Genomic DNA, 14,005 nt, shown 5'->3' on the forward strand with positions numbered 1-14,005 from the left:
GCCTAACTATCAGATTGGGGTTAATGTCCGACCAACGCAAGAAACTCCAGGTTGCCTTCTATCTTTACGCGGGAGAGACGCAACCAAACCCATCTATACGCCGAGAGAGCGCTGCTGCCATAGCGGCGCATGGAGACCGATTCCCACGCGGTTGTTTCTGTGACACACTGCCACACTTTCCCACGCACGCGGCGCGTGCCCTGGGAGCTGAAGGCTCAATGCGCGCGGAAGGTCACGACGGAGCGCGCGCAGCCGATCGAGGCGGACCGGCGGATCATGTGGAGTCCACGCGCCGCGAGCAGCTCAGAGCGAGCAGAGAGAGAGCTCGGACCGAGGAGGACGTGAGAGAGAGCAGCTGACCTCTTTTTTACTGCAGACAGCGCGAGCTTTCAGCCAGGAAGGCGCGGAACTAACGGCAGAAGAACCGCCGCTCTAAGAGCAGGTCACCGTTCGGTTCGATCCGGAGCAGTAGTATCAGCCGAGTGAGGAGTCGTTCGTCTCGGGAGTTCAAAGTGGAGTTTATGAACTGAAGACAGCAGCCGTCACCATGAGAGGTGAGTGTATACAACTTATTTATGTTCTTTGCATAGTGGTCATTTGTTGATTCAGTGCTCAGGTAATTTGATGACGTAGTGCTCAGTTCATTTGATGACTTATTAGTGGTCAGTTCATTACTTAGTGCTCCGCTCAGCAGCTCAATGGTGGCTGCTCGCAGCTTCTCGTTGGTCTCCTTTGAACCGGGTCCGAAGTGCGTATGACCGGCCCTAAGCTGCGTTACATGTCGGTTATAAACCTGCACACACCCCGCTGTTTCTGATGTCTGCGCGACATCTATAAATACACGGAAAGTCGTGTTTTATTCGAGAATATATTTTTCATATAGGCCTATCATGTTTTTTTTTTTTTAATTGATTTTAAAATGTGTGAATATCTGACCCAAACAAGGTCACTGACTCGGTTCATTAAACCCCCCGGTGCATTTGACCCCCTCAGTCCGGTGGGACCCGCTGGTCTAGTAGCAAGGCTCCGCCGGAGAGCGCCTCGTTATGTAAGAGAGACTCCCGCGGGGAAGGCGGGGAGGGAGGGATCATTAAAAAGCTGTCAATCAAACCACACAATACATCTCGTGTTGTAGCATTGCATGTGAGTGTCTTGTGTTGACGGGTGTGTATGACGCGTGTCTTTTTTAAAAACAGCTGTTTGTGGTGTAGATTTCATAGTTTTTGTTTTTTTATTTTGCTGGCATACGTTGCATTGTGGTGTAAAATACAGTTGTAAAATATAAATAAAAAACATGAGTCCCAGAAAAAGAAAATCCAAGTCTGTTTATGGCAACCCCGAGAGGAAACGTAGTGCTAATGTTATCGAGTCCTTTAATGGTGGTGAGAATGGAGACGTTATGGATACATGTCTTGAGGAGACGGTGATTGGGTTTCGATGATGCTGTCATTTTGGAGCAAATGGGTTCATGGTTTCATCTTGGTGAGACTCCGGTTTGATTAACGTATCAAACCCAACACATAAAGTGTTGCATTTGATTAGTGATGTAAACACGATGTGAGGATAGCGTCGGTCAGGTCAAAGCTCATATTTGTGCTCCATTCAGAGTACGACGTGCGCATATATCTTTCTGGCGCGCTGATATTGTTTTTCTCTTGCAGAGGCTTGGATCTGAGGAAACCTTCTTGTGTTGTTGTTGACAAGGCTCTGTGTGCATGGTCAGAGAGAAAGAGTCCGCTGTTCCATTGACCTAGTTATGTCATGGAGGATTACACAGCATTCACCCAGGGGTCAGAGCCACCGAGGACTGTCGTCATTCCAATTGGACATTAATGAATTACATAATGAAGCGGTTTTATCGGGAAACGTGTAGCCATGCAGACTCTGAGCAGTCAAGTTTGTACATTTACAATGATGCATGCATAGCGCAATTATTAAACTTTCTGTATTTGTGTTGGCAAAAAAACAACCAACAAGAGTTATGTTGATCGGCACAACATAAAACGGATTACTGTTTGATAGCCTTTTCAGCCGATCCATGTTAAACATAATACAGATAAAAAGGGATGGTGTGTTTTTGGCGGGCTGAAATGGGCACAGTGAGCCACCTTTAAGCAAAAGCACAGCGGGCATTAAGCTCAGTTTCCTGTTAGTGTTACATCAACTCTCCAATGTGTGTCACCTGTATTACATGTTGACAGCTGGCTCACGTCACATAAATTACATCATTTCAGAACGTCTAACCTTATGATATCAATGTGAGTAAAATGGAACATGGAAAGGTGGCTGTTGTGCTCATTCTGTCGTAAAATTTCATGACCATGGTGAATTACCATGTTCAGGATTGGCAACATGGTGTTTGTTTCTCTTCCTGCATATATGAAACCAACCATTATGATTTTATCATCTTCAATCAAATTGCAATGAGCATGATCATGCAATGCATTTGTGCGTTGCGTCATCTCTTCCTGAACAAAACCCAAAGTAGAGCAATGAGCCGAAACAATGAACTATAAAGTATCCGATTCATATGGCTTTTGTGTCAGTGGTTAGATTCTATCAGCACACAGCGCTGGTTTCCTGTTCAGAACTGGTAGTAGCTGGTACAATGTGTGTAAACCCGTGCTACTGGGGTCTGTGATGTACGGCCCTCTTACAGCTCCAGGACACACGGCCCCCTAAGCTCAAGGCCATAATGAACAGTGGAAGGGCCTGGGCCCTTCCACTGTTCACTGGGACCCTCAATCCTAACCCGGACCGCTTTGACAGGAGGGCGCTAAGATTCCCCTCCGTGCCTCCTCACCTGCTCTGCTGCACATATTCAAACGTGTCAGTGCAAATATTCCCTTAGGGTTCAGTGTTAGATCTAGTGTACCCAGCAAGCATTTGGTGACGTAGAAATTGCACACATTAATTCTTGTGTCAGTCTTTGTATCTTCCCCATGTTTGACCACACAATTTGTTCAGTCCAAGATGATTCTGATCGCTAAGGCGTATTCCTGAATTAGTTGCTGTGGTTCTGGCCGGTGTTTAAAATCACATGCTGCGAGTTGAATTCCTGAGTCTGGTTGTGCTGTATGTGTGCGGGAGGCCCGTGGGGCTGGGGAAGGAGCAGGGATCACCGCGGGTTGTCAGGCCCTCAGTCTGTTTTCGTCAGCGGTGGAGGGGATTACACAGGAATGGCCCAAGGTCTGCTCTACACGTCCAGTAAAAACATGGTAGCAATAATAAGGTTGAGTAGCCGTAGAGTTATGGATTCATATAGACCCGACTGGTCTTGGAAGGGGCACAGTTAAGATTTAGGGGTCAATTTTAGTTCCCATTTATGCGATTAGTTCCTGCAGTATACCAGGAACTAATATTGTGGGATATGTTTTTGCATACTTTGTGAAAAATGCAATATTAGCATTTATGTTAATGATGTTAAAACATGTATAGTAGAATAAAAAAAACTAATAACAATAGGATTGCACAGTTTGAAAAACGGTATCATCGTTCCAATATTTTCAAATAGTGTCAGCAGCAGTACCACCTAATGGCTAAGTTTTTCCTGTATTGCAGACGGGACCACAGCTGCCCTGCGCTGTGCAGGAACGCTCAGCGTGCGTTCTCTAGATGGGTCAGACTACAGTGGGGTCCAGACTACAGTGGGGTCAGACTACAGTGGGGTCCAGACTACAGTGGGGTCAGACTACAGTGGGGTCCAGACTACAGTGGGGTCCAGAGGACGGGGGGAGAAGGATCGCTCCTCAAGGGCTCTGAGGGGCAGGTGTTTGGGGGCCCCTCTGCTGCATGTGAGCGATAAAAAGCACTCACTCATCCGTTCATTGCTGTCTCTTTAAGATATCACATATGCGGTGTACCCCCCTCCCGCCCGTGCAGCATAGTACAGCCATTCATGGTATAGGTTAGCTATACCGAACAGGAGGTAATGTGCAAGGTAAACATAAGCTTTGGGACTGTTTGTTGAGGCGGGAAGAGAGGCTAAAGTCCACCTACAGGCTTTACAAGGCTGGACAGGGAAAGGGCTGAGCGCGACGCGCGCACACGCGCGCGCGCGTGTGTGTGTGTGTGTGTGTGTGTGTGTGTGTGTGTGTGTGTGTGTGTGTGTGTGTGTGTGTGTGTGTGTGTGTGTGTGTGTGTGTGTGTGTGTGTGTGTGAGACACAGATGACCCTCAAACCTGAAAACGTATAGGGCGCTGTAGTAGCACATGCTTTACAGCTGATGACACTTCCAACACACACTGGCGCACAAAATTATGATACCTCAGCTCAGACACATGACTAGGTATCGGCGTGAGCCATCTCGGGATGGACGGACACCGGGAGGACTCGGGTTCCACGGACACGCACCTTGCTAACTGACGGCGGTTAGGAGGGTATCTGGCCCGCTGCTCCGGAGTATAAATAGATCCATGTTGTACCTCAAAGACAGCTGAAGTTTCACTCCGATTACATGCTCCAACATGTCCAGAGCGAGAGTGGACACGTCGGCAGCTCATCATTCCGTGTCTGTTTATTTTCTGCACGTTGCATGCGTTGGGAATGCGTCCAGCCGTGGGGGGGGGGGGGGGGGGGGGGGGGCGTGAATCCTCTTAATTAAACAAACTCTCGATTTGCCTGGCTTGCTCCAAAACCCGGAATGGAATCCTCTCTTCGTCTGACCTTTGCTCAGCGACGGAGCCTGAATTAGTTCCACCTTTCAGGACCCAGGAGAAGCCCGGTGGTATCGCGTGCGAGGCAGCCCCCCCCAAAGTCAACAGGGGACAGCCCAACGACCCTCTCCGCTGGTAGGGAAACTGTGTCAGTAGAACAGAACCCGGCTGACTGGCAGGCGAGCCGGCCAGTCACAGGCAGGGACACACGACAAGCCACCAATGGGGTGCCTAACAGAGGGGGGGGGGGGGGGGAGTGTTGCTAGGAGAACCTCTTTTAAACGAGTGAGATCATGGAATGCAGCCAAACAGCACTTATATAACAGGAGGGGGGGGCAGCCGGGAGGCAGAGAGTGACTGAGGCTTTATTATCTCTCAGGTTTATTGTTTTGTAAATACCTCCGCATGATGCCATAGATGCCAAAGATTCTATCAGACGTTCCTGACTTGTCACAATCTGCATGTGACGCATGCAGCAGCAGCAGCAGCAGCACAGTGGCGTGATGTGTGAGTGAATATGCAAAGAGATGATATCATCTCTGCAACACAGCACCAACAGTGCTTCACTGAACGCTCGCCAACGCCGCTAAATACGATGCGTTGGAAACTGCAGGTAACCTTATATATCGACACAAGCGCTGTGCCATTCAGGCCCATACCAAATCACACACGGCGACAACGACAAATCAACTGCGACGATGGTCGTTCTTCCCAGTGTTGCCATTTGAAACAGTCACAGAGGGCCCAGAGCCCTCGAGAGGGGGGCACGAGAGGCGGGGTGCCATTGTTATCCAGCTACTTGAAACTTTATAGCCCCGGGCTCGACTAATGCAATTCAGCGTCTATTCTGGGCGTCAGGAGCCGGTCACCTAAACAACCTAACGAAGGACGGGCTGTTCCGTCGAGCTCCGTGCTCGACCCCGGCTATAAAATACATACATTGTGCAGCTCTCAGAGAGGCCTGTTTCAGCTCGTTATCTGCGTTTGATTAGGCTCTCCTTGACCCCCGCTAATCGCTCGTCAAAGAGTATCTTATTGTTGAGACATTGTGTTCCTTGCAGAGCGGGAGCAATGCAAACGGGCCCTGGCCCTCGGCGATACATTTCCAAGGCTGAGGCACTTTCCTTGTTCAGGGTCATGAATCTTTCAAATCAGCGCCGTCTGGAGTCACAGTGTGTTAACGAGGGGCCGCCCTTCTCCTGTTATAAGGTCATAGAGTTTTATTGTCTGGTTGGTTTGTCGACATCATGCTCGAACGTCCACGAGTCAAATGTTTGCATGTGATCCCTCAACCCTGGTGTTGGGGTCCAAAGGCAATGGAGTAAAGCGATGAATATCTTGTCTTTGGGCGGTCGATGTTATCAGAACGATTTACATATTTTAATTAATTTTGTGTTGGATGCGGAGAAGAGGTGTGTTATTAAATACTAGTGTGATTCTAATTTATAGAAGAAAATGTTCAGCAAAATAAATATTGCGGGGGGGATTCCTGGCAATATCCTAATCATTGTATTCCTCAAGGGATTACAGAGTTTACTCACAGCTTTTCTTTTCCTCCTCAGCTCAAATCGAGGTGATTCCCTGTAAGATCTGCGGGGACAAGTCGTCAGGGATCCACTACGGGGTCATCACCTGCGAAGGCTGCAAGGTAAAACATCTCAACAGTTTCCCATTTCCTCATATCCTTCCCAGCCGCCGCCACGCCCATCCCATTCCCAATTAGCGCATTTAGCAGACGCTTTTATCCAAAGCGACTTACATCGGTTGATACACATTGACACACCAACGGCAGAGTCAACCATGCAAGGCGACAGCCAGCTCGTCAGGAGCAGTTAGGGTTAAGGCCCAAACCCATTTCTCCTCCTTACCACTTCCCCTTACCCCTCCCCCTTGTTTTGAAGGGGTAAGGGGAAGGGTTACCCCTTCCCCTTACCCCTTCAAAACAAGGGGGAGGGGTAAGGGGTAGAAATGGGATTGGGCCTAGGTGTCTTGCTCAGGGACACATCCACACTCAGCTAGGAGGAGTTGGGGACCGAACTAGCCTAACCTTTCGGTTACAAGACGACCGCTCTACCTCCAGAGCTAAGCCGACCCTTTCCTGACTCTCTGCGTGCCTCCTCGTCTACCTCCAGGGGTTCTTCCGACGCAGTCAGCAGAACAACGCCATGTACTCCTGCTCCCGCCAGAGGAGCTGCCTCATCGACCGGACCAACCGCAACCGCTGCCAGCACTGCCGTCTGCAGAAGTGTCTCTCTCTGGGCATGAGCCGTGACGGTAAACAAGGAGCTCGACCAACCCGCGCTAATCATCCTCTACCTCTAACCAACCCTCGCTAAACACCCTCTACCTTTAACCAACCCTCGCTAAACATCCTCTACCTTTAACTAACCCTCGCTAAACATCCTCTACCTTTAACCAACCCTCGCTAAACACCCTCTACCTTTAACCAAGGCGCTGAGATCTTTGACCGCTGGGCCTTAACGACGATCTGTCCGTGCCCTTAACAGCGGTGAACTTAACCTAACTTAACTTAACTTAACGCAGTTCTGTCTGTACGTTCACAGCGGGGAACTTAACTTGACTTAACCTTGTTCTGTACGTTAACAGTGGTGAACTTAACTTAACTTAACGTTGTTCTGTCTGTACGTTCACAGCGGTGAACTTAACCTCACGTTGTTGTGTCCGTTACCAGCGGTGAAGTTAACTTAACTTAACCTCACGTTGTTGTGTCCGTTACCAGCGGTGAAGTTAACTTAACTTAACCTCACGTTGTTGTGTCCGTTACCAGCGGTGAAGTTAACTTAACTTAACCTCACGTTGTTGTGTCCGTTACCAGCGGTGAAGTTAACTTAACTTAACCTCACGTTGTTGTGTCCGTTACCAGCGGTGAAGTTCGGCCGGATGTCCAAGAAGCAGCGGGACAGCCTTTACGCCGAGGTGCAGAGGCACCAGCAGTCCCAGGAGTTTGCGGGGGCGGAGTTTGCGGGGGCGGAGTTTGCGGGGGCGGAGCCCTGCGAGGACAGCGGCGAGCTGGGCGCCCACGGCCGCGCCTACAGCCGGGGCTCCAGCGCGGCCTTCAGCGACCACCACGACATGGGGGCCCTGGCGGAGGGGCTGCTGTTCGACCTGCCGCTGACCCCCGACTACTGCGCCCTGGACGTGACGTTCGGCGGCGGCGGCGGCGGCGGCGGCGGCGGTGGCAGCGCCGGAAGCAGCTCCTCCTCCCAGAGCTCCCCGGAGCAGGACGGCGGCCCGGACCTCGTGGACGTCAACAACCACATCAAGCACGAGTACCAGCTGCTGCAGGACTCCGGCCTCTTCTCCCGCGCCATCGCCATCCCGCCGCCCGACGGCTGCTCCGGCCTCGAGCTAGGTCAGGAGACGCCCGGGCCGCCTACACCACGTTTACACAACGTTCACACTCAGGGCGTTTAGCAGACGCTTTTATCAAAAGCCACTCACAATGAGTACATTTGTCATAAGAAGTTGAAACAACAATATATCGCTGTCGGTACAGTAAGGATGTTCATAGAACCAATCGCTAGGTTAACCCCTTACCCGTACGCAACAAAGATGGCTAGGATAAGATGCTACACAACTATAAGTACTATAAGTAAATACGACATACAATAAGTGCGTATTTTAAGTGCCAGGATGTACAACATACAATAGGTAGGAGTCTTTTGCGGACCGATCAATCCAAACATAAAACTGATATCATAGGAATATAAAGATAGAATGTTTGGACAATGGCTGCCCACTATATTAACGCCTTGATTTTTGATCGGACCGACCCCAAGATCAGCTGACTGACGGTGTTTCTTGGTCTTCCGCAGAGTGCATCACCCAGAGTGTGGTGAAGTCCCACATCGAGACCAGCCAGTACAGCACAGAGGAGCTGAAGAGGTTGGCGTGGACCATGTACAGCCAAGAGGAGACGCGCTCCTATCAAACAAAGGTACGAGGGGCCGAAAAAAATTGTCTGAGAGCTTTGTTTGCAGGAAGTCCAGGAAGTCTTCACTTTAGGACCACAGAATCACGGGTTGGATTCTTGGGAACGGTGTACGTATGGGTTGGCTGACAGAATAAACGATGAACCCTTGTTGTTTGTCTCTCTCCGGTCTCCAGTCCGCTGAGGGGATGTGGCAGCACTGTGCGGTCCACCTCACCAACGCCATCCAATACGTGGTGGAGTTCGCCAAGCGGATCGCCGGCTTCATGGACCTCTGTCAGAACGACCAGATCATCCTCCTCAAAGCAGGTGGGTGCTCCGTCCCGCAAGAGCTTCACCTGCACCCACCGCAACAACAACAACAAAAACAACAACATGCGTACTGCGTGTATTACACACACACTCATTGATCCATAACCGCCTTAACATTCCCAATTGATTTGAAACACGTAGGTTTGGTCACATGCCGCCGATACACTTTACCCGCCATAAAGTCTGTCTGGCCAGCCCAGCCACTTGACAGTGCCTACCTACCTTATCATGTGCTTCTGATGATACTAACTGCAGGACTTCGACCCGCACTTAAGCTAACGGAGATCACGCTTTGAAAGCTTGAATTAACTGCAAGCATGACAAATTAAAAAAACACGTTATGCATATACGTTATAGCTATTATATGCATGATAAATCTATTGAATTGCCCTGTGGACATTAGATAGTTGTTTGGCCAGATTGTGATCATTGTTTCCGTCCTCTTGATCCCAGGCTGTTTGGATGTTCTTCTGATCCGTTTGTGTCGAGCCTACAACCCCATCAACAACACGCTGCTCTTCGACGGCAAGTTTGCCTGTGCGCAGCTCTTCAAAGCGCTCGGTAAGTTGGTCATTCACTTACTCACTTATAATGCAGCCGTTTGAAAATAACCTTCTCTCTCATTTGAACATAAGTACACACACATACACACATTCACACTCTCTCTCTCTCTCTCTCGTTTGGCGTTGGATGATGTTTTCATTGGTCTCCTTCTGTATCTCTGCTAGGCTGTGACGACCTTGTGAGTGCCGTGTTTGACCTTGCTAAAAGTCTGAGCCGCCTGCAGCTCAGCGAGGAGGAGATGGCGCTGTTCAGCGCGGCCGTGTTGCTGTCGCCAGGTGAGACCAGCTCCTCCTCTCAGGGTCCACCTTGGTGTCTGTGCGTTTTTGCACATCTTAACTAAAACCGATAACTTCAATACATATTCCTGTAATTTGCACAACCTTTTTGCACTACTATCGACCGTGGCTTGTACCACTACCACTTACTTTTACTATCTCATATACTTTACCCTGTATTGTTGCTGCTACGTTGAGGTGTATGGCTGTTGAGGAACCAAGCCTAAGAATTGTACTCTTGTTGTACAATAAAGTAAAGTCATTCTGATTGCGATGATTTGACCCGTGCGGACTTCCTTCCCCGCGTGCTGCGCTGTGACGGGGTCTCACTGACCCTCCGTGTGGTTGCAGATCGCCCCTGGCTGACGGACACGCTTCACATCCAGAGGCTGCAGGAGAAGGTGTACGTGGCGCTGCAGCGCTGCCTGCAGAGGGAGGCCTCGGCAGAGGAGAAGCTGGCCAAGGTAAAGGACTGACGGTCCACCCGGGAGCTCCCCCAAAGGGCTGATTACGGCCCCACGTTCACGCAACGCAAGGGGGCTACGGACCCTCCTTGCGGACCCTCCTTGCGTCCACCGCAAGGGCCGGACGTGCGCTTCCCAGATATCGTAACCTTCCGTCGAGGCGACGCGGCAGCGAGGGCTGTGATTGGTCCGCTTACTCAAACCCGACGCAGAACCGTAAAGGTTCACGACTGCGTCGAAGCGTCTGCGTGGTCCTTGTCGTTGCGTGATCGTGGGACCATAATCAGCCCTTTAGGGTCATTTCGCAGGCGTGTGTCAAGAGCTGTATTCGTCAAGAGGATGTATGTTGTTAATAACTGCCCTCGACTCTTTGAATGTGAAATGCTTTTTAATATTCTTATAATTCTTAATACTTTTTTTTCCTTCTTGGGACACATGGTGTCTGTGTTTGTCGTCTTGCCGTCGATTTCCACTCTCACAGAGGATGTGGAACCTGATATAGGATCTGATGCAGTTTAAACAACGTCACCTTTTAGATCGAGCCTCAGTCTCTTCCCGCTTCCTTTTCAGATGGTGTCTAAGCTTCCCGTCATGAAGTCCATCTGCCATCTCCACATCGACAAGCTGGAGTTCTTTCGCCTGGTCCACCCGGAGACGGCCCACGCCTTCCCCCCGCTGTACAGAGAGGTGTTCGGCAGTGACCTCTTCCCCGACTCCACGCAGGGCTAGCCCCCCATCCAGACACAGAGAGGGAGCAACTGCAGATTATAAAACATAGGGTGAGAGAGAGAGAGAGAGAGAGAGAGAGAATATATACTTATGTGGCAAGTTGCAAAGGCAAAATCCACCAGCAGCTCAGTGACAATCCTGCACGCTACACTTTAGCCCTCCTCTCGCCTCCCCACTCCTGCCCTTAAAGAAGTGTCTCACACGGCCCTATGCCAGAGTGACTTCACCTTTATCTGAGGTTCTCTTGGTGGACGCCGGAGATCGTCTTTGTACGTGGAGGTAAACATCATTGATGTGATGATAATGTACCCATCTTAGTTTATGCCCTGACATTTTTTTTTTCAAGAAGGTGTTGATAAACCTCGAGAACTTGTTCTTAAATCTTTCCGGGCCCTGGCTGTTATTTTAAGCTGTTAACGAATGTACCCCAGCTCCCCCTTTCCCATCACAGGCCTATGGCTTGATACAGAATGTACAGGTGCAATGCCGGCTTCAATCCTCATAGTAGCAGGGCATTTTTTTCATGACCTATTTTGACAGTGTCCTAATTTTGCCGTTTGGTCTCCAACGATCAGACTAAAGTCTAAAGGGACCACGATCTAACTCACAAACAAGCAGGATTCTGCAACTGCGCAAAACTGTGCAAATGAATGGTTGAACCTTGCACAGCAGAGATATAGCACTTACGCTAAAACATATTGGTATTTTTTACCAGCACACTGATACAGACACTGATATTTTTATTTCACAATATAAATATTTTTGTGAACTCTTTATTTTTTCAACGTAATGAGTGACCTCAGTCCTTATCCCCTCTCCCTTTTGCATAATGCCACTTAGAATGGAAATAATGATAGTATGGAAGTATAATGAAAGTATTTGCAAATGCTCCTTTCATACTTACAAATATAGAAATGTAAGATTAGAGTAGTTTCAATTCAAATTCAAAGTGAGAGTGAGAGAAATTTCGAGGAAAGGATTTTTATGTATTGCTTGTTCTCAGGTCTTAAACAGATACTGTCTGACCATATATGGGGGTTTGGGAATGACTTGATCAAACTAGCTGAATAATAAGCAATTAAGAGTCCTTGAATTAATCCAAAATTAACTCTTGGCCCCAAATTGCTGGATTTAAACTCCAACAATGACTCTGACCGCCCCTGTAGAATGAAGTCCTTCGACAGATGTTCATGCTCATGGCTGGTCCTTCCGCCACGCCTTCTACATGGAGTCGATCCAAGAGGCTTTGGGAAGATTGTAAAACAAGCCAGGACTCACTCGGATGAAAGTGTGGAACGATGTCCCCTGTAACACGGCTGTAAAACAATTACCCCGGAGTGGACTGGACAATGGGAGGTTCCTGAAACTCCTACGACAGTCATATAACTGAGTCTGACCGCCACAGCCTCGTTTCTCACTGCTTTTGGGCTTCGGCGGAGAATGTGTTTTTGATCAGCTATTCATTAGGTCTGTAACCCAACTCCCTAACTACCTCACCCTCCGCACAGAGCATGTGGCACAGTAAAGGGTTTCTAGAGTCCACAGCTACCCCCCCCCCTCCAACTATCTTGTTTGATTTATATCTTAATGGTTCTCCAAATGTGAAGGATTGCGATTTCAAAAATTCAGAACACTATAGATTTCTCCTCAGTGGCTTAACTTAACTAACACAAATTCCTCGTAAAAACGAAGAGGACATATTTCGCTCTATTAAAAGATAACGGCCAGTGATCGCTTGGCCATGGCTTTGGCAAGCTTCTGTTGATAGTTCTTTCTGCTGAGAAACCATTTTTGTATTACTTTCTATCGCAAAAAGATGCATGTCCCGTTGATTTATACATTGTAATCAGGTTTCTCACTGCACTGCTGGAACAGTGCTGTCCTTCTCCATCTGTAGCTCACAGGACCATAGAAACGTTTCTCTGGGTGCTTCAGACAGTGGCACGGTGGGATTGTGCAATAACGTCTTGCCCGTTGACTTTGGTCGAGGTGGGGCCCTTCGATCCAGAGGGGCCCCTTCGGTTCAGAGGGACCCGTCGGTTAAGGGGGGCCCCCCCCTGGCCCCGTTCCACATTAGATTCCACAAGCAATCCAACAGAGACAGAGGTTAGCGTAGCGTGGTGTCCAGGTACCTTCAGCAGGATCAGGCGTCAACGGGAGGAGGCCACGGTTAAGATTCATACCAATAACAAATAGCCTCCTAATGCAAAGGTATCAATGCTATGGGCATTTCAAAAGACAAATGTAATTCTTTAGACCTCATGTGAAACTCACCGATGATAATAAACGGGCCCCACAGTGCTCGTACCAGCAGCGTAGCAGCATCTTTAGGGCTGGAGTTTCTGCTAAAACGACTCAGGGAGAAGGCTGGCCTCTAGGCTGGACAGTGTCTTTATTCTCTAGGTCTAGCGGGACACCTTGCACCAAGGTAACACCTTCACACTGTCCTCACTGTGCACAGTACATTGTTGTTTGGGATGTCTGATCAGAGGAGAAACAAAGCATGTATCTCTGTGTCTAATGTCATACGTTTCCTGGGCTGCTGAGTTCAAGTCATGAAACATGCTGGGAAGTAAAGTGGATTTGAATCTCTAAATCCTGTTTTGGTTTTGTTGTGATCTTTTGTCTATTTGCTACCCTCATAAAAAAAGTTTTTTTCATCAGTGTAGTAGCTCTTAGTCTTGGAAAGATGTTATTCTATTTTTGTTAAAGATCATTTTTCAGATATGTCTCCTTGAACGGTTTCCCTATTTGTCACAATCCTTCTGTACGTCATTTTCACACACTTTTAAAATTGTTATTGAAATCAATGTAGGTTTTGATAAGATCATTTTATGATGTCATGGATCTAAACCTAAGAGGTAATTGATACTGAAAGTTTTATTGTTGTACAGTGGGGATTAAATATGTCATTCAAATAATGTAATAAAGGTATTTTACAATAAACTGAAATGTCTCTATATCTTATTTATTAATGTAGGACTACTATTGAAGCACAATTGTCTAGGATTTGATGTTGTTTTTGCAAGTGTAATAGGATTAAACGTAAGAGAA

At 48.4% G+C, this 14,005-nt stretch overlaps 1 protein-coding gene across 1 annotated transcript; it reads left to right on the forward strand.

The window, feature by feature from the left end:
• The first annotated feature begins 244 nt into the window (after positions 1-244).
• Positions 245-13,897, forward strand: rorca (RAR-related orphan receptor C a). The gene is made up of 10 exons (XM_060067872.1): positions 245-554; positions 6,218-6,303; positions 6,788-6,929; positions 7,540-8,028; positions 8,492-8,613; positions 8,784-8,916; positions 9,373-9,480; positions 9,648-9,758; positions 10,110-10,222; positions 10,793-13,897. Exons 1-10 carry the CDS (start codon positions 548-550, stop codon positions 10,949-10,951), a joined length of 1,470 nt encoding a protein of 489 aa, XP_059923855.1. The 5' UTR covers positions 245-547; the 3' UTR covers positions 10,952-13,897.
• The last annotated feature ends 108 nt before the right edge of the window (positions 13,898-14,005 follow it).

Source organism: Gadus macrocephalus, chromosome 12 (genome assembly GCF_031168955.1).
Source record: "Gadus macrocephalus chromosome 12, ASM3116895v1".
Classification (NCBI taxonomy): domain Eukaryota; kingdom Metazoa; phylum Chordata; class Actinopteri; order Gadiformes; family Gadidae; genus Gadus; species Gadus macrocephalus.